At 35.9% G+C, this 20,310-nt stretch overlaps 4 protein-coding genes across 4 annotated transcripts; 2 read left to right on the top strand and 2 right to left on the bottom strand. All coding sequences in view use genetic code 12, as the record gives it.

Moving 5' to 3' along the window:
* Positions 1-2,456: 2,456 nt before the first annotated feature.
* PVL30_002702 (uncharacterized protein) lies at positions 2,457-4,544 on the top strand (the record flags this gene model as incomplete). The annotated part of the gene is made up of 1 exon (XM_001525231.2): positions 2,457-4,544. The coding sequence occupies one exon, from the start codon at positions 2,457-2,459 to the stop codon at positions 4,542-4,544; it is 2,088 nt and encodes a 695-aa protein (XP_001525281.2).
* Positions 4,545-4,693: 149 nt separating this feature from the next.
* Positions 4,694-7,192, bottom strand: PVL30_002701 (uncharacterized protein; the record flags this gene model as incomplete). Its single annotated transcript, XM_001525230.2, has 1 exon — positions 4,694-7,192. One exon carries the CDS (start codon positions 7,190-7,192, stop codon positions 4,694-4,696), a length of 2,499 nt encoding a protein of 832 aa, XP_001525280.2.
* Positions 7,193-8,514: 1,322 nt separating this feature from the next.
* On the top strand, positions 8,515-9,963 carry ADE13 (adenylosuccinase ade13; the record flags this gene model as incomplete). Its single annotated transcript, XM_001525229.2, has 1 exon — positions 8,515-9,963. One exon carries the CDS (start codon positions 8,515-8,517, stop codon positions 9,961-9,963), a length of 1,449 nt encoding a protein of 482 aa, XP_001525279.1.
* Positions 9,964-10,328: 365 nt separating this feature from the next.
* Positions 10,329-12,770, bottom strand: PVL30_002699 (uncharacterized protein; the record flags this gene model as incomplete). The annotated part of the gene is made up of 1 exon (XM_001525228.2): positions 10,329-12,770. One exon carries the CDS (start codon positions 12,768-12,770, stop codon positions 10,329-10,331), a length of 2,442 nt encoding a protein of 813 aa, XP_001525278.2.
* Between the last annotated feature and the right edge of the window lie 7,540 nt (positions 12,771-20,310).

Genomic DNA, 20,310 nt, shown 5'->3' with positions numbered 1-20,310 from the left:
CTATCAAGACTGTTAGTAAAAAAAAATTCCTTTCTTTCGATTCAATGTCGTTACAGTTGCTATTATTGTCTTTTCCCCAAATTTAATTTTTATTAAAAAAAAAAGAATCAGAATTAGTAAGCTTGGTAAATTAGTTATCTTCAGATTATTTTGGTTCAGAAGCAGAACTGAATTTTTGGTTTCTCATCATTCAATTTTTTTTTGGAAAGAAGGAAATAAAGAAACAATAGCAATAATATTAACATCGGCAAGAACAACAGCAATGAGAATGACAACATCAACAACAACACCAGCTTTAGCGTCATCACCATTACCATTTTCATTTGCTCAATTGTTTAAGCTTTGAAATAAACATACCCTTCAGTAAATATTGTTAGTAATCCCGGATTCTTGAATTGAACAGAAAAAAAGTTCGTTCTTGTTTCCAATCATCGTTTATGTCTCTTATTGTTTTTTTCTTCTTCTTTTCTTCCTTCTTGTGTAAGCCAAAAATCAGATGGTGATGCATGTTAGTTTATCCATTGGATCACGGTTCACCGGACAGAAAAAAATGTAGGAACATATTCATCATTTTGGTCGAAAGAAAAGAAGAAAAGATAAAAGCGACACAACGGTAGGAAACACAACTTAAAAAAAAGGAAAAGCTTAACCAGCCCTTAAATTGGATAATCACATACTAGTTGATAATGTTAGTTTATACTTTTTTTTTCTTCTTCTTCTTCTTTATAAAACTCTTTTTTCCCTCATCGGTAAAATTGAGCATAGCATCTCAAACAATTTCAATTGATCTGATCTCATTTCATTCACTTTCTTTTCTTCTTGACCACAATCATAAACGAAGAATTCCTTAACGATATGTCCTGCATGTACATCCTCAGTTTAAAAAGTTATATCATTGTATTTAATCATGTTTGGTCAAAGTAAAAAATAGAAAAAAATGGATGAACAAGTATGAAATAGACCAATCAAAAGAATTATCTAACCGATGAGTAAGGGTTTATTCTTGTTTTCAAAAAAAAAAAAAGCATACCTATTAAATTAGAACTGTATTGATCAACCGTCGTTGATCAATTCAATCCTAGCTTGATTGAATCAAACAGGTTCAAATGGCTAAAAAAGAGAAATGATTGTTTCTTAAGACAAAGTGTAGAAAGATAAAGAAAAGAAGAAAAAAAGGGTGAAAAGAAGAGTGAAAAATGTATTTTCAAGAATTGAATAATTTTTTTTTTCCTTAAAAGTCGATGGAGTTTCAAGAAAGAAAGAAAAAAAAAAAGTTGAAATTTTTTTTTGCCAGATGTCACTTGGTAGCACACCACTAGGACAATTTTACGAGTAATTTGCCTTTTTTGATGAAGGGCATTATCCCGAAAAAAAACGAAAAGCCGGAAAGAGAAGAGAATATGGTCTATTCAATTGAAGTTCGGATCCTTTTTCCTTTTTTCTTGATGTAGATTGATATTACTCGATTCTTGTGTTTTGTTCTGAAGATCTATAACTGGTCAATGTGAAAATTTTAATATGCTATAGTTTATGGGGTAGGGGGGTTGGAGTACGATACTGCTGATTAAGTTCATAAAAGTGTTTATTACTTTTGTCTTTCCCCAGATGAATATTGATTTGAATAAGAGTAGTTTGGAAAAAAAAACTCAACAACAACTCTGTTTGTTGACACGAGTATTCCAAAGAAGTTTGTAAGAATCTCATATCGTAGACAAAGTTTCCAACTTAATCACATATACATACTCTCACGGTATTTATTGTGACGTTCTTTCTCGAGATTGCAAATCTGTGTAAATGTAAAAGTGTTCCTTTATAAAAAAAAGAAGCTTGGAAATTAAAATTAAGATCTAAAATGTCGAGAGATAGATCTTATAATTGAGTTTGGAAATACCTATAGTTGACAAACAATTTGAAATATCGTAAATCAAAAAAGAAAAAAAAAGAAGAGTAAATAAGAGAAAGAAGAAGAAGATGAAGAAGAAGAGAAAGCGTTTAGTTAAAAGTTGCAAAAACCTTCAAGATACTAGGAATAACATACAGAGTTGAGAATTTTCAAATTCAGAGACTACAATATTCACCCATTCATTTTCCAACCGTGGATTTGTAAAACAAAGAACCCGACGTTCCCTCTCGTTACGTTTGACACTGCCTCTGTTGAGCAGTGTCAAAAGATAAAATTAGGTCCAACAGCAATACAACACAACTTAACCGCAGCGCATAATCAAAAATTCCATACAGAGAAAGCTTTGAATCTTCATCTCAAAAGTTGAAATAAACGTCTTTCATCTTCCAAAAAATTGCTCTTTCTCTTTTCTTCATTTGCCATTCACTTATCACTTTTTACTTCTCATTATTCACTTTTCAAATTTACTTTCTTGTTTCTTTTTATTTTATTTTATTGGTTTGCCAAAAAGGGCTGCTTCTTTTATCTGTTTCTAAAGCATACCAAAATTGTCATGTCTGAGGTTGACCCAAAAGAGACACTGCCGCTCAACCCATCGGGCAAGGAATCCTACGATTCGCTGCATAACGATATACAAAGATATTCACCACAACGTAGCAATAAAGGTTCTGCTTCAACCACTAATTTGTTGCACCATGCTAAACACTCATCGTCATCCCTTACATCTGTGGCCGCAAGTTCCCCGCCACGTCCACCATCTGCACCACCAATTGCGCCGCCCGGATCTACCAATTTACGTCGACCACCGTCAGGTAATGCATTGAGCAATTTACCCAACTCAGGTTATACAGAGTTTGGTGAATTCGGTTGCCCCAAACGTCGATATTCTCTATCTGTTAACGAATTTGGAAAACTTAGTCCTGAACGACCATTGTATCATCGACTTTTATCGAGTCACCACTCAGTAACTAATCCTGCGTCTCCATTTGAAACTTCACTCATCAACACCAACAAAAGTACTTCTCAATTAGCACACACATTCTTTTCACATCAAGATGCAAGTACAAGCTCATTCATTCCTGATAGTGCGCTTTTCGAGCGTCGAAGAATGAGTATTATTGATATTGTCAACAACTTGAGACCCTCGCGATTAATTGGGAACATGAAACCTCTTTACAATTGGTATGCCTCGTATAACGATGACACTGACAATATAAAAAACAAAGCGATAAGAAAATATTATGAGGAGCAAAACTTTTTGATAACAAAGTACCAGGAGATTGACAATTTTTTGGATGCTGGGAAAATACATTATAACATGTTGAGCAATTACAGCAATGATGGTTCCAATAAAGTGGCTTTGGATAACATAGAGGAAATGGACGAAACATTGAAAATCAAGAGTAAGAATGGCAGTGTTGACAACCCCAAGGCCAAAACTAGGCAAACTTCTTTAGCAGCAGATCAGCCTAATGGCACCGACCACAGGCAAAATGGGCCTGTCTCTACTTCTGGCAACGGGAATGGCATTGGCAATGGCAACGTTGCTGGTGCTGGTGCTGGTGCTGGTGCTGGTGCGGTTTTGGGAGCAGAGATGATTGAAAACATGACATCTCCAGATGATTTGGAACTGGGCCCCAAAGAACCATCACTCTCCAAATACACCAGATTTTATGACGTTCCTGGTAATGTTGATAATGATGGTGGCAAGTTTCTTGGGTTCAACCATGAAGAGGATGGCGCACAAGTTTTGAAAGCCATTTTGGTTAATTTTTTTATTAATGTGGTTTTGCTCATTGGTAAAGTTATTGTTGCTTTGCTCACCAGCTCGTTATCTGTAGCTGCTTCATTAGTTGACTCGATCCTTGATTTCCTTTCGACATTTATTATTTATATTGTCAATAGACTTGCATCTCAAAACGATTGGAAAGTCGAGCACTCTTATCCTGTCGGTAGGTCAAGATTAGAACCATTGGGGGTGCTCATTTTCTCTATAATCATTATTATTTCCTTTTTCCAAGTTGGACAGGAATCATTCAAGCGTTTGTTCTTTAGTACGCCTGAGCAACGCGTTGCCGCTACTATCGGGCCGGATGCTGTTGCCATCATGGGGATCACCATTGTGGCCAAGCTTGGATGCTGGATATGGTGTTCAAAAAGCCAGTCGTCATCAGTACAAGCTTTGGCACAAGATGCAATGACCGATGTTGTTTTCAACACAGTATCGCTTTTAATGCCGTGGTTGGGTCATCTATGGGATATTTGGTGGTTTGATCCTCTTGGCGCATTGCTCTTATCTGTGTATATAATATTCAATTGGGGCAAAACTGCATTTGAGCATATAAACAACCTCACTGGTGCTGTTGCAGATCCATTGGAATATAAAGTGGTGCTATATATGGCGCTTCGTTTTGCAGAGCCCATTAAACAAATTACAGCTTTAAAAGTGTACCATGTCGGCGATAACCTAAATGTGGAAATTGATGTGGTGTTTGCCAATGACAAATTCAACCTCACATTTAAAGACTGTCATGATATTGCCGAGGCATTGCAGTATAGTATCGAAAGTTTACCTATGGTGGAAAGAGCATTCGTTCATATCGATTACATGGAGGGAAACTTCAAGGGCCATTTAAAGTAAGACTATACAGAACTAGAATTAGATTATTTAGAAATAGAATAATTATTAAAAAATTTTAGACTTAGAAGAATTAGAAGAATTAGACAAAAGATAATCAAATCCTCGGCTTTTGAGGTAGAAGAATTAAACAACTAGATATACAACTTTCATCAACTCTGATTTCTCAATTTTAATTGAAATAATTTCAAACACCAGTCTTTCAAATCAGTGGCATATCTAGAGGGGTTGTCATCTTCTGTCTCTATAGCGATTCTTTCGAATCTCAAAAAGAGCTGTTGTATATCCAGTATCAGTTGCTCGTGACTTTGTTTCGTAAACTCTTTTAGCCCTGCAATATCGATAGTCTTTGTATTTACTCGCTCCTGTAAAATTGACTCGAGTTGAATATAAAATAATGCACAAAAGTAGCAGCAAAAATGAATTTGATCGGAAAGATATGCAAAATACAGGTCGTTCTCGATGCCGTTTGCATGATCAATCACATATTGCGCGCAGCTGTGCATTTTAATCAAAGTGTCTGTATCGGCCAGGCGTAACAAAATGGACAACGACTCAGAATCAGGTCGAGAATATGCTGTTGATGTAGTTGATGAAGAAGTTGATGATAATGGTATAGAACTCTCAGCAGTTGATGTAGGTGTTGCTGATGTATTCTTTGTTGCTTGCATATTCTGACGCGAGTATGAAAGTTGATATATATGCACATAATGAATAAGCATCGAGCAGAAATTGAATGTAAACTCAACAAATTGCATTGCTGGTTGCTCGAGAAGATACTCCCACCTATTGTGCCAATTTTTTAACTCTTGGAATACTTGCTCATACTCAAGTTCAATCTGGGCCAGACTTTTTTCGCTGGATGCAGTAACAATACTGTTTTTACTATTTAGTTGAAGGTATTTGTACGTGAGATATAGCACACCAATCTCGGCAACCATTCTCCCATCAAAGTTTGTTGCATTAAACAAATTCAAAGCAGAATCGCAAAAATTTATTCTTTCGTCATCCAACACCGCTGCTCTTGCTGAAAATACTGAATGAATAATATGAACTAAGCATAGATGGTTGAAGATCCGCAATATGGTGAGTGTCTCATATTTTCCGTTTTGTGATGGTAACTGTTGTTGCTTATCCAGATTGAAAGCTGAACCTTGATTCAAGTTCAAGTGCAAGTCCAGTTTCAGGTTTACTTTTATTTTTTGGTTTGCATTCGCTTTTTTATCAAGTGCTACAACTGTTTTCTTTGTATTGATTTGAAACAATTGGAAAGTTGATCTTGTTAAAAACGTAGTTAAACCAATACTTGATAGCTGCCACGCATCAAGGTGAAAATCAGAAAGCTCAGGATCTTCCATACTTAATTTCGAGACACTGCCAACCAATGAAGTTATGGAAGATGCGTATATACTGAGAACCACCAAGCTTTGTAGAAATTCAACTACACCAAATTCATTATCTGTGTAGCACGTATATTTAAAAAGCGCATCTTTCAACTCGTACACCAAAACTTTGGCTAATTTTTGAAAGATTTCAATCGTTTCCTTGTTTTCAAATACAGAGTATCGAAAGCTTGTTATGCAGCAAGTAGTTAGTAATAAGGGTGAGCTTTGTCTGAGGTCTTGAACAAGTTTTGCAGTCGAAAGAGTAGAAGGAAATGACACCCACCGGCCATAATTGCGCCTAAAATCTTCAACTAGTTCAAGAACTTGTACGTTTGTCAAAACTTCATCAACCAAAGTAGAATTATTTACTTTGTTGTCATTTTTTCTTTTCGGTGTCGAAAACATTATCTTCATCATTGGCATCAAAAGTATATTGGATGAGCCGTGTGTACTGGTTCCATCTAAAGTTTTATTTGATGCAAATCCAGTTTCTCTTGCAATGATTGAAAATGGGGAAGTCTTTAGTGTTGTGGATTTGGTATCAAAACTAAATTCTTCTTGCATCATATCATCAGTCTCTGTATCTGTCTCTGTAGCACAATTAGAGTTTGACTGGCTAAATTTCCCAGTCTCAATACCCAATCGTACACCGCTCTTTGAAAGAGCTGAAAGGCCATCAATGGCTCCCAATTCTGAACTGATCATCAGTGCACGTGACCCAGATCGCCCCATTGCCTCCATTGCCTCTACTGAATTCATTGAATTCGTTGTATCCACTGTCTCCGTCACTCCCAATTTCCCATCTGTCCCTATTTTTGTTGGACTTGTTAAAGTTCCTTGGTGACCTCTTGCTATTGCGAGGAGCTCATTTACTTTATACAAAATAATGTCCAATTTATCTCCACTACTTCGCAACAAATTCCTATTGTTCAGTCCATCATTGGAAATGCCGTTGGAATTAGTAGTCTCGTTCTCCTCTAGATCGTCTAGTGCTTCTGACTGAAATGAGCACACCTTGTTGATAAAACTGCATCGTACACAGGAGTTGGGTTTGTCTGGTGATCGAAGACACCTGGTTTTTTGTTTTCGGCATAGATCGCATGCCTTTAATGCACGTGAAGCCTGTGCTGAACATCTTGTTGCGCTTTTAGGAGCCGCTTTTGATTTTTGCCTCGTCGAGACTATTTGCTTGCTAACTTTATTGTTAAACATCTCCTTTTCACCACTCACTTTTGCTAGCACCAGATTGGAAGTCGAGGTCGACATTCTTTTCTGTAATTTTCTCTTTTATATATATATATATATATATATGTATATATATTAATATTTTCCCTTCTGGCACTTCCACAAGTAAACTTTGTTTGAGAATATGTTGGTCTACCTTTGGATTGAGCGGCGGGGAAGGGAATGTATAGATAGAGGCGGATGTTGTATTAAGTTATCTATCGATCCCTCCGACGGAACATGATAAACAGTCCCATTTTTGTGTAACACACACGACCACTTTTACCCGACATGTACTAATTACGTTTCCTCTTTCACAATCGAAATACAAGTGGAAAAAAAAGTGAAAAATATTGAAAACAAAGTGAAATAACTGCAAATGATTGCAGAAAAACCTTCTTGTATTTTCGCTTGTTAACAAATGAGAGTTTCTTATGAAAATAGGCAAACCATATATGAGTCGTTTTACGTGTTTTCATGAATAGTTGGTGAAAATCTGAAATTGTTTGATAGTGTGAAAGCAAGTATAAGTACGTATATTTGACAGTATTTTTTCTTTATTACTATCACTAACACTATTATTATTATTATTATTATTATTACTATAATTATAAAACTTATTTGAAAAGACTAGCAAATAACAGTAAAGCATTTTAGTGACCGAAGAAGTGAAGTTGAGAGGAAGGAGGAAGGGGGAAGGGGGGGGTGAGAATGGAACGAGATAGCTATGTATAACCCACACGTGTGAACACAGGTCAGGTCTTCTTCTCCATATTTAAGAAAATGTTCTTTTTTTTAAAAGAGAAGGGGGAAAAAAACAAAAAGAAGAAGAAGAAGAAGAAGATATAGACTGATGTGTTGTGATTGTATAATTGAGTAAAAAGTTTCTACTCTCAACAGTGAACCAGAAGCCAACCGGAGTCAGAAATCATGAAAATTGTACAAATTGCTAATAATAAATTAGCCGCTGTTGAAGTCAAAGAGGAAAAGAGGAAGAGGGAAGAGGATGCTGCATCGAAAGCAAAAAAAAAAAAAAAAAAAAGAGAGAGACAGAAGAAATTAATTTTGATTTTTTTTTTTTTTTCAACCACAAAAGAAGGAGTAAAACAAAAGTCTCCCACGTTTGAAAAAAAAAAATATGTTTATTAGGGACTACAACTTATACAACATACGTTACTTCACACACACACACATACATACATATATATACATACATACATACATAAATAAACACTTTTATGTATATATATATATAAGGAATAACCACTTTGTTCATTTTGTTCATTCTGTTTCTTCTTTTCTTTTTTTTCCCCCCTTTATTTCAACTTCTTTTCTCCTTCCATTAGTCCCAAATCCATTCCAATATGTCTGAATACGATAAATACCAAACTCCGTTATCCTCTAGATATGCCTCTGAGGAAATGTCCCAGATTTTCTCTTTGAGAAACAGATTCTCTACATGGAGAAAATTGTGGTTGAACTTGGCCAAAGCTGAAAAGGAAGTTGGCCTTAGTGTGATTACGGATGAGGCAATTGAAGAGATGTCAAAGCATTTGGAAATCACCGATCAAGAGATTAAAGATGCTGCTGTTGAAGAAGCCAAAGTGCGTCACGATGTCATGGCCCACGTCCACACATTTGGTGAAACATGTCCCAAGGCAGCAGGTATCATCCACTTGGGTGCAACATCTTGTTTTGTTACAGACAATGCCGACTTGATCTTTTTGAGAGACGCTTACGATGTACTTATCCCCAAATTGGTCAATGTCATTGACAGATTGAGCCAATTTGCATTGACTTACAAGGACTTGCCAGTTCTTGGATGGACCCATTTCCAACCAGCCCAATTGACCACCGTTGGTAAGAGAGCAACATTGTGGTTGCAAGAATTGTTGTGGGATTTGAGAAACATGGTTAGAGCAAGAAACGATATCGGTTTGAGAGGTGTTAAAGGTACCACCGGTACTCAAGCCTCGTTTTTGGCTCTTTTCCATGGCGACCACGACAAAGTTGAAGCTTTGGACAAGAGAGTCACTGAGCTCTTGGGCTTTGATATCGTTTACCCATGCACTGGCCAAACATACTCACGTAAAATAGATATCGACGTTTTGGCCCCACTTGCTTCATTTGGTGCCACTGCCCACAAATTTGCTACTGATATCAGGTTATTGGCCAACTTGAAGGAAATCGAGGAGCCATTTGAAAAATCACAAATTGGCTCAAGTGCTATGGCTTACAAGCGTAATCCTATGAGATGTGAGCGTGTGTGTTCACTTGCTAGACACTTGGGTGGCTTGTTCAATGATGCTGTGCAAACAGCTTCCGTACAATGGTTTGAAAGAACCTTGGATGACTCGGCAATTAGAAGAATCAGTTTACCTTCTGCATTCTTAACTTGTGATATCTTATTGTCAACAATGCTCAATATCACTTCGGGATTAGTTGTATACCCAAAGGTTATTGAACGTAGAATTAATGCTGAATTGCCATTTATGGCCACTGAAAATGTCATTATGGCTATGGTTGAAAAAGGTGGCTCGAGACAAGACTGTCACGAAGAGATTAGAGTGCTTTCGCACCAAGCTTCTGCCGTCGTTAAGCAGGAAGGTGGCGATAACGATTTAATTGAAAGAATTAAAAAGACTGAATACTTTAAGCCAATTTGGGACCAATTAGACGAGTTGTTGGACCCAAAGACTTTTGTCGGTAGAGCTCCTCAACAAACCGAAAAGTTTGTCAAGAATGATGTTGCCGAGGCTTTGAAACCATTTCAAAAATACATTACAAAAGAAAATGTTGCATTGAAAGTTTAAATTTTTGCACATTTAAGCAAGAACAATTAATGAAACAAAACAAAAGAGAAAAGAAAACTTTTTTTTAAAAAAAAGAAACTTGATATATACCTTACATTATTAAATAGCAAAGTAAATAAATATCAAAACACGTGATGAAATATATTTATTCGAACTGAAAAGAAAAAAAAGATATAAAAAAAGAAACAGACTTCAACTATAATAACGGAACTAATATTGTTTCAAGTAAACAAAACACTCGAAATAGAATATAAAAGAAATTACCCTCTGTTAATACCAATTAGCATATTGTAGCAAAAGAAATGAATGAATAAGTAAATGAATGTAAATGCGAAGTGAACATACAAACGAATGGATGAAATCGTTCACATTGGGCGCGGTGGGAAATTTTGTGCTTGATGATGCGCAAGATTCATATAATGGTTGTTCACACCGAATGGCATATGATAATTTTGCTGCTGCTGCTGCTGCTGCTGCTGCTGTTGTTGTTGTTGTTGTTGTTGTTGTTGTTGTAATGAAGGTGGTAGTGGTGAAAAATGTTGTTGTACAGAATGGAACTGTGGAATCAGCTGTAAAGAGATGGATGGAAGCTGGATTGGACGCTGGCCATTGCCTACTGAGCTGCGAGGTGTGTTGGACAACGCTCTCAAGGGAGGCAATTGAACAAACTCGGGCAAAGAGTGTCTTCCTGGTGTCCCTTGAAAGTGTGACTGCATATGTGGTCCTGGTTGATAAGATGGAATAGTAGGCTGTGATGATTGGTTGTTGAATATTGGTGGACAAGCCATGGGCAAATTGCTTGGAGCTTGAGCTTGATTGATTTGGCTCAGTCTACCATCATACGATTGAGATCTCACTTGAGATTGCACAAGTGGTTGCAATGGCGTAATGAAAGACGTTTGTATATGTGTTGGTTGCTGTTGTTGTTGTTGTTGTGCTGGTGGTGGTGGTGGTGGTGATAATGAAGAAGAAGATGATGATGGTGGGTTTTGTTGCTGTTGTTGCTCTTGTAATGATGGTTGCGAGGAAACAGGAGGTGGAGGTCGACTCCACAAGACTTGGTTTGGCGATACTGAGCTGTCGCGTTTAATAGACGAATTTAAGCTTTTGTTCATAATTTGTGGAGATGAAACACATGAGGGTTGGTGCAGTACCGTTTGTACTTCAGATACTCTACTTTGGTGACTTTCCATGACAAGTGCTTTGTAGTGTTGCAACACTTGGTCTGTAGGAAATGTGCAATACACGTTTCTGTCATAGCCATTGCCCCTCTTGATTCTGAAATCATTGGGGTTATCATAGTTTTCAAAGTCCACCAGTATTACGCCATTGAACAAATCTCTTTCAAACGACCGGTAATCTGTATAGAGAGAATACCTCACTTTCTCAGGAATGAAGTATATTTTCATGTTGCTCTTGTATCTTGGTCTAGCAATTATTTTTTTGAAGAATAGGTTATTGGGTGTTTCATTGGGGTTTCCCAATGAATGCAACATCTCATCAGAATTTTCATCGTCGTCAATCAAATTGAAATCACCAGGTGATGCTGTCTCCAACTTCAAGATCGAGCTACCATGAACATCATCAGTAGTAGATCTGGTTATTCGGATAAGAGTATATTCTTTGCTTTGAAAAAGTGTGTTTACAGCAGTATCAAGTGAGTTGAAGGTAGGGGTCGACTGATTCATCTCGTTTGTGAATGATTTGATAATCTTGTTCAGATACTCACTTAGATCAACAATATTGTTATCAATTAGTTGAACTCCTTTTGAAATAAGATTCTTGTTGTAGTTGGTGGTGCCGTTGTTGGTGGTGCTGTTTGTGCCGTTGTTGGTGCAATTTGGAGAAGGAGAGTGGAGACCATGGCTGCTGATATTATGATCATTGCTATTAGCATAATTGGCGACTTTGTCTCGCAACAATTCATTTAATTGGGATATGCTATCTTCATCTTGGAAGAGTGGATAAATACGGCGCTCGTCAGTAAATGGTATCAAGCTGTGGTACAAGGCGAACAAATTCTGCGATAAGGTCAACTTGATCTTAATTCCTGCTTTCAATGACTTGATGTGCAATTTCGACTGTTTTGTATCATTGTTCTTTCTCTTTGTTGAGTATTTTCTTCTTATAGCTAATTTGACAAATGACTTTGACCCAAGGATATCTTGTCGAATCCTTGATTTTGGAATGTGGTCTCTCAAATGAACCAATGGTTTATGTGAGTTAAGACCTGTGCTCTCGTTTAAAGAGAATGTCTCGCTTTGAGGTTGTGCAGTCTCTTTATCAGACCCGTCTTCTTTTGCAAAACTCTCAGTTTTAACCATTGTCTGTTGGAACAGCAGCAGCAGCAGCAGCAGTAGTAGCAAGGGTTCATCTCGTTGTCTCTGCTCTTTTGCTGCTGCTCCTTTTTCTTCTTCTTCTTTTTTTGCTGCTGCTTTCTCTTCCTTTTCTTCTTTGATACCTTCAAATGATAATCTATTGACTGGTGGTGCATAGCTCCAATTGGTGGATGTAGTTAAGGAAGCCATTCCCAAGGGTGAGCTTGAACTTGACTCTGAGGAGGATATGATGGGAGAAGTCTTATTGGCCAATTGAGTGTTTGTATAGTTTCTGTTCAGTGGTGTAGAGTTGTTACAGTAACCTATGTTGGTGTTTAATGGTGTATCGTGGGGATGAAGACGTGGTTGGGTGGTTGCAAAAGTGGTGTTATGGTGTGTTGCAAAACTTGGATTAGTGCCAAGCTCCTGCTCGCGCTGGCGTCTTCTGATAAGCTCGTCAGCGTTTAGTAAATTGAGGATCCCACTCATTGTATTCTTTGTTTGTCTTATTCAATTACAAGACTTGGAGAAATAAGTTGACTTGTTGATAAATATTTCAGGTTAGAAATATTTGATAGAATTGAAGTTTGCAATTTCTTCTTGATGGTTAAATTTTAAGTATAAGGAAAAAGAAAATCTCAGTTGGTAGTGTTTGGTGATAAACAACAGGTTAGTGGGTAATGAATATTGAGTAATAGGCAATGGGGTAATGGGTAGTTGGCAATGTTGCAAATATATGTTAACCACTTGTTTCCAACCCCCCAAAAAAAAATTAAAAAAATTTTAAAATCAAAGCTGACTCTTTTTTTACTTTATCTTTTTGGCTTTTTGAAGGAAACTGTCCATTCATTTATATATCTTCATTCTTATGAACCAGAACCACAAATTAAGACGGATTTCGTTTCATTCCAAATTAATTTTGTCCTCTGTTTTTTATTTCCTTTATTAATTTTTTTTTTTGTATGAAATTTTAGGCGGTACACTTTTGCTGTTGTTGTTGTTATGATTATTATTTTTCTTTCTGGCTGCAGGATATGCACAGCGTTTTTGGATTTTTTTAAAAAGGTTACAAAACCTGTTGAAATAAATGAAGAAGAAGAAGAAGAAGAAGAAGAATAAGTAAAAGAAGAGTAAGCATTTATAATAATTCTTTAGTACGTTCTATTGTCGATATTTTCAACTCAAGAAACTCTTGCACTTGACCACCTTCCATTATTACTGGCCCGGCATGCACAGAGTGTTAGGGGTAGAGATAGTGTCTCTCTGTGTGTGTGTGTGTGTGCGTGTGTTTAAAAGGGCTAGAAGATAGTGTAGAAGAACTTCCAAGCCAATCCATTCCATTCCAAGAGGAAAAAAGAAGTGGTGTGTAAGTGCGCAAATCCTTTTCTTCTATTTCTTTGGTGATTGCCTTATTGTAAGATTCGGGTCTTGAACGTGTTTCCCTCGGTAAAAGATGCCAGGGTTGATAATCCACCTTCCATGCACTATTCACCATTGCCATTCCTCCAATCCACCAATCCTCTAAATCCTCTAATCATCTAAAGCCTACGTCGTTTGACTGTTATCCTTTTCTCTTTTTTGTTTTTGCGCTTCAATTCTGTGTTTGTTCTATTCCGTTAAAACCGAATATTTCTTATTGAAACATTCCAGTTTGAAGTTGAATATTCAAGTGCTAATAAATGGCAAGAGTTTGGTTGTTTTGTTTTTTGCAATCCTCTAGAGAAAATCTAAAAAAGAAGTTTAACACGATCCGTTTGTTTAGAAAAAAATGTTCGTAAGTAGAGCAAATTCAAACCAGAAAGCAAAGTATGGAAAGATTGGCTCCAGTGTGTGTTTGTTAATTCTTCACGAGCCAGTCTTTCCGTGGTTGCAGTTCCTTTCTTGTTTCCTGTTTCTAGTTTCTTACTTCTTACTGTAATGTAAGGTTTCCCTTGGTTACAAAGGGAAACAATAAAGTGTAAAGGGATTAGAAAATGTGGGAAAGTAATTGAGTAAATGAGTAAATGGGCAAAAGAATTGGTTGAATGGTTGGTAAAATGGTTTGCCAGCAGCTGATGATTGATCAAACAAACGCTCTGCATCAACTACTGATTAATTGGAGATTATACTCTGATATGTACAGATGGTGATGAAAACTTTTCTTAAACCCTTTAGCATACGCGTTATACATTGTTCTTGTAAATGTATATATTTATATATATATATATATATATACCGGCTTTGTCTTGAGTACCAGAGTATGCGTGTGTTGCAGGTGCATTTATTAAGCTCTTTTGATTGTGTTTGTTTATGTTTATGTTTATGTTTATGGGTGTGTGGCTACCATCCGGATAATATGGCTGAGATCCGGTTCTCCTCCATGCTGGCAAATTATTTAATTTTTTATTTTTTGTTTAATGTTTTTTATGGAGAAACAAGGCGCTGGATGCAGCCTTGAGTGGGACCATCCGGGTATTCAGAAGCATATTTGAAGTCTTTTGTTTTGGACTTGGCCAGGTGTGTCACAACAATAGCTTAATCTCATCGAGTTTTGATAGATATGGAACATTCGGTTTCGTCGAGATTCATGCAAGCAACAGCAGCAGCAGGAACAGCAGGAACAGCAGGAACAGGAGGAACAGGAACAGGAACAAGAATAGTCAAAACATTCATGAACCGTGAAGGGTAAGCTTATGCCCTAATTTGGAGTATCCGAGATTTGGTTAAAGTCGATAAAGGTACTGTTGAAAAGCCGAAAGGATGCGTTTTGTAAAAGTGGGAAGAAAAGAAAAGAAAAGATAAAAAACAAAACAAAACAGAACAAAAAGAAAGGAACATAAGTGGTCTTTGCCTAAACAAAATGCAATAGCAAACCTTGGATGTTTTTCTCTCTTTTTTTTTTGTTTAGTTCTCTTTTTTTGTTTTTTTTTGTTTTAGGTTGGTGATTATTACCAGATTGGCTGAGGATTTGTTGTAACATAAATTCATATGCACAATGGAAAGTTACATATTTGGCAAATTTGTATCCATTTGTTCATAGGTAGCAAGTCTACCGAAGAGTTTGACTCGGCTGAAGTTGTCTTGTGTATTCGGTGTAGAGTTTATACATTAGTGAATAAGAAACTAAATTTCGTTTACTACACAGGTTTATATCAACAAACAATGATTGAAATAAGAGAATAGAGAGAATGTGTGTGTATCTCTTTCTTCTTCTTCTTCTTCTTCTTCTTCTTCTTCTCTCTCTCCCACACTCCTCTTCTTCTTCAAGTCCTATTTTGCAATGTTTCACTTTTGCGCCAACAATTAGCGAAACCTTATTCCGCAACGATAGCAAAAAAAAAACAACGTTTGAACAACTCTTCTACTAGAATTATCTCTTTGCTCTTTACCTCTTTGCTCTTTACCTTTTTTGAAATCAAGTTGGAAGGTGTTTGAAATCTAGTCTAGTTTGAGGTTTAGCAATTTATCTTGAGCAGCACCAAATACACTGATAGCGGACACAAAAACAGCAAACTTTACATTTCTTTGGCAAATACTATTAAACACATCCGAATATTATATTTGCATGCAATCAAAAGGGTTTTAACCAACATGAGATAAGATTTTTGAGGGATAAATACAAAAAAAAAAAAAAAGTAAAGAACCAAAAAGAAAAGAAAATAGTCTTTACGTTTTTCTTGCAAAACAATAGAATCCCATTTAGTTGAGCCATGCAAGACATGGAAATGTTTTTTCAAAATAGTATAGGGCAAAGCAAAATAAAGCAAAATAGAAAAGCGCATGGTGTCTAAGTTTGTGTAAAGAGTTGGTATTATTGGGGTGCCGAAGAATAGATGAAAAAAGAAAAGCAAAAAAAAAAAAGTGGGGGTGCAATTCTACGGAAGGAACGGCGATGTTGAACGACATCAGTTTTCCGGTTAGTACAAGATTTTGGTATTCGCCCCTCCAAAACAAAACAAAGAAAACAAAAAGGAAAACAAAAAGGAAAAGAAAAGGAAAAGAAAAGGGACAATAGGGCAGATGCCAACAGTTTGTTGGCAAAAATTTGTTCAACCTTTAAGTCCAAACACGCACACACACGCACAAGCACAAGCACATACACATACACATACACATTTGAAGTTCCTTATCATCCGGATATCTTTGCAGATCAAACAATGCTGCATTGAATACTCCCAGAAGTAGTTCAAACTCCTTTATCCAAATAACAGAATATCTTGGATAAACTAGTGTTATGATTATTATTGTTATTCATTTTCCATTATCCGTTTTCTATTTTCCGTTCTCCTTTTTGATTCTCTGAAATTTTACTTTTGCTGTTGAAGCAATCAAAATTGAATTATAAAAGAGTAATTAAAACATTATCATTGTTTGCAATATTTTCAAATGAAGGAGGGAGAGGTAGAGATAAAGATAGGGAGGGGTAGAATAGCGAATAAAAGTAAAAGAATCTATTGTAGATGCCAATATTTGCCAAAACAATTAAAGAAAAACAGGGCGTCCAAGCACATTTGTGTTTTATGCAAAAAAAAAAAAAAAAAAAAATAGACAAAATCCAATGCACACGAAAATCGATTATTGAAACCATTTGTTGGTAGGGAGGAAGGGAGGCAGGGAGGGTGAGAAAGGAAAAGGCAGTTTGTTTTTTCCTGCCTGTTTTATAAATTTTGCTTTATTCTTCAGTCTCTTGAATAACCAAAGCACCAAATTGAAATGTATTGTTATGGTCGATCTTCCACACCGGAGTTGTTATCTCTGTTCTGTAAATACTGACAAACATATATAAACACATACAAACACATAGTAACACCCCTTTCCCATATATCTTTGTTAAACAAGATATACATTTACATTCCTCCTCCCCCTCCAAAGTCACTGACCTCGTGGGTTCAGATACTTTTGGACAAACGGAAATTTGCTGTTTTAAATCATTGTCTTAGTTCCGTACACGAATTGCCGAAAAAGAAAGAAAAAAAAAGAAACGTAACGTAACGTAACGTAACGTAACTAACAGAAACTGTAAAGAAGACGTTTTTTTTCAAGACAAAACAATCCCAAGGCAAATTCAAAACACATTTCTTTGTTTTGATGCAAAAGCAAACTAGACCAATCCTAAATTACTTCCTGTAGTCCTTGACCCAATATTGGAGAGAGAAATAGACATTCATTTGCATTTTATTTTTTTCAAAATCAGACCATGAATCACTTGCGCTTTTTCCTTTTTGCGTTTCAATTAAAGAAAATAGAGCAATAGTAAAATAATATAAAAATAAAAATAAAATAAAAATAAAAATAAAAAGGAACCCCGTAATTCCTAGTCTCCTCTCTTCTATGGTTTTGTGTAGCAATTCCATTTCACTGTTAATTAATTTGGCTTTTTGGTTTTTTTGGTTTTTTTAGTTTTGGTCCGTTCCAAATAGCCACGGGGGGTTTTTGTTTAAACCATTGTGCTTGGTCTAAGTAATAGCTACTTCCGTCTGGCTTTTAGGTGTATGTTTTATTTTTGATGTTTTGATGTTGTTCTCTATCAGGTGTATTCTTACATTGAAGACTATATTGTAATCAAACGGACTCAAGCAACCTTTGCTCTTGCATGTTTTGTATGGTTAAGTCTTGTTTTGTCTTGTTTTAATTTTTGTCTTCACAACAAGAACAAAGGGCCGAGGTCCTTTGTTCTTATTCTCTGTTCTTTTTCCGTTTCCTTTTCTCTTGCAATACTGTGTCTCCTTATAACCTATACACCACCAGTGTGACACTCGTTGAAATACTGATTGCAGTTATTAATTTTTTTTGAAGAAGAAGGAAAAAAAAAAAATTAAAATGAAGAAACATCCACTGAATTTGACAAAACAGTAGTACCATTAACATATCTTCTGTAGATTATTCCTGGTTTGGTTTGCTATATTCACATCTATACAAGTACAGATATATGTTTTAAAAAGTGTAAGAATTTGATCAAACACTTTGATACACTCTAACTACATTCACACTAATAGAACAATAACCCAGGCTTATATAGCACCAAAAAAAAAAATGTAAAAAAACCAATTTTTAGTCAACTTGAAACGCGCAACTTTTTTATTTTTATATTTTCTTTTGCTTTTCTCTCCGTTCCTTTGTTCTCGACCTTTTCTCTTATTTTTTTGGGTGGTTTTGTCCAATTCTTTTTTTTTTTTTTTTTGTATTTTCCACTTTTCTTGCTCTTTGCCTTTCCTGTTTTCTTTTGCCTTTTTTGCTTGCTTTTACATTCTATGCTCAGTCTAATGCATAGAGTGCAATACATATCCCTTGTCCTTCCTTCTCTCGTTCGTTCCTTCCTTCCTTTTTGCTCGAGTTGAGAACAAAAGAGAGAAGGAGCGATTTATGAGATTTAAACATCTTGTCTCAGATGCTATTTGCAAGTGGGGTGAATTTCAAAAAAGAAAAGAGAAAAAAATTGAGAAACTTCCGGTCGGGAAAGGAAACTTAAAAATGAAAGGGAATATAAAAAGCAAAAAGCATTGAACCTTGCCAAAAAAAAATAGCACGTTTTCTAGTAAAGCCATTAAAAGAGAAGATAGAGAGAAGAGAGTGAGTGTAAGTAAGTAAATATGTGTGTAAAAGAAAGGCTAGAAGAATAACTTGCGGTTGCAGAACTCTGAGCCTTTTCGGCCCTTGGGGCCATCCGGGCCCTTTGTCTTCTTCTTCTTCTTCTTCTTTTGTTTGTTGTTGTTGTTGTTGTTCTTGATTGATGTTTTAGTCTAGCATTTAGATAAATGGGGCTTGTGTAAATTGATTATGAAGATATATAGTAAGCATATTGTTAGATAATTTAGATCAAGAAGAGCCCTTAGTTTATGACGTCAGAAAGTATTTCTGTTTTTTTTTTTCTTCTTTACCTTACCTTGGAAGTCATGGGTACACGGTGAGTAGTAGTCAATTTATAGTCATTTTCAATCTAAATGGTAGACTTACATAGTGTGCTTAGCTAATAAAGAGCCAGACAAAAACAGAGCTCAAGTATTATTAACTTTATTTTCCTCCTTTACCTTTGGTATTGGATTGGGTTTTGGTTTTTGGTTTTGGTTTTTGGTTTTGGTTTTGGTTTTGGTTTTGGTTTGAGATCCCCGCAATCAATACTCTTATCTCTCTTCTATCCGTACTCCTCTTTTCCTCTCCGCCTCTTTTCCTTTTGTCAATCTACACCTTCAACCTTCAACTCCAACGTCACTACACCATAAACGCCTTGAGGTTGGAATTGTTGATATTATCCCGGATCTAAAAAAAAGAAAAAAAGGAAAATTAAAGCCCCGTTGCGTTTGCTTATCATTGCTTTCAAAGACAAGGTTTTGTCTCCTTTCCTCACCCTCTCTCACACTCTCTTCACCTAGTGGTGTATTTGTATTATATAAAAGATTTGTATACCAAAAAGTTCTATACTATACAATTTAGAAAGACTTGTACACCACTTGTTGATTGTTTGTGCTTTTCATTGTTTTTTTTTTTTTTTTTATAAACAATATTGTGTTCACTCTTTTATCTGAACCCAGTTGGCAAAAGCAAAGCTATAACAACTTTGCACACAAGCGAGTGGAAGGCAAGCTATTTCCACTTGGCACTTTTGCCAGAGAACAGAAAATGAAATTAAATAATACTCTTGATCAGTTAAATAATGCTTTAATACAAGGTGAATAATGTGATAGATAAAGAGAATAACAATAAAAAAAAAAAAACGGAAAGGAAGAGGAGTGTGAGACAACTCTGCTAATATTCTCAATTTTATACATTAATTGCCCAATTACTAGAAAGAACATACAAAGAATATACAAAAAAAATACGGAAAAAGATTGTGCGAATACCAGTCCAAATTCCCTTGCTCTTGCTATTCATTAACATTGTGCTACCTTTGTATTTCTTCAAAAAAATAAAAAAAAAAAGACAAAATACTAGTGAAACTAAAGAACCAAGTCAAGTTCCTCTTTTTCTTTATTTCTCATTCTTTCTTTTTATCCTTCTCTCATTTTATCCTTCTCTCATTTTCATCCTCTTGATCATACTTTTATGTAAATCC

Source organism: Lodderomyces elongisporus, chromosome 3, assembly GCF_030384665.1.
Source record: "Lodderomyces elongisporus chromosome 3, complete sequence".
Classification (NCBI taxonomy): domain Eukaryota; kingdom Fungi; phylum Ascomycota; class Pichiomycetes; order Serinales; family Debaryomycetaceae; genus Lodderomyces; species Lodderomyces elongisporus.
Note: the sequence above shows the minus strand (reverse complement) of the source record. Positions and strands in the feature narration are given on the sequence as shown.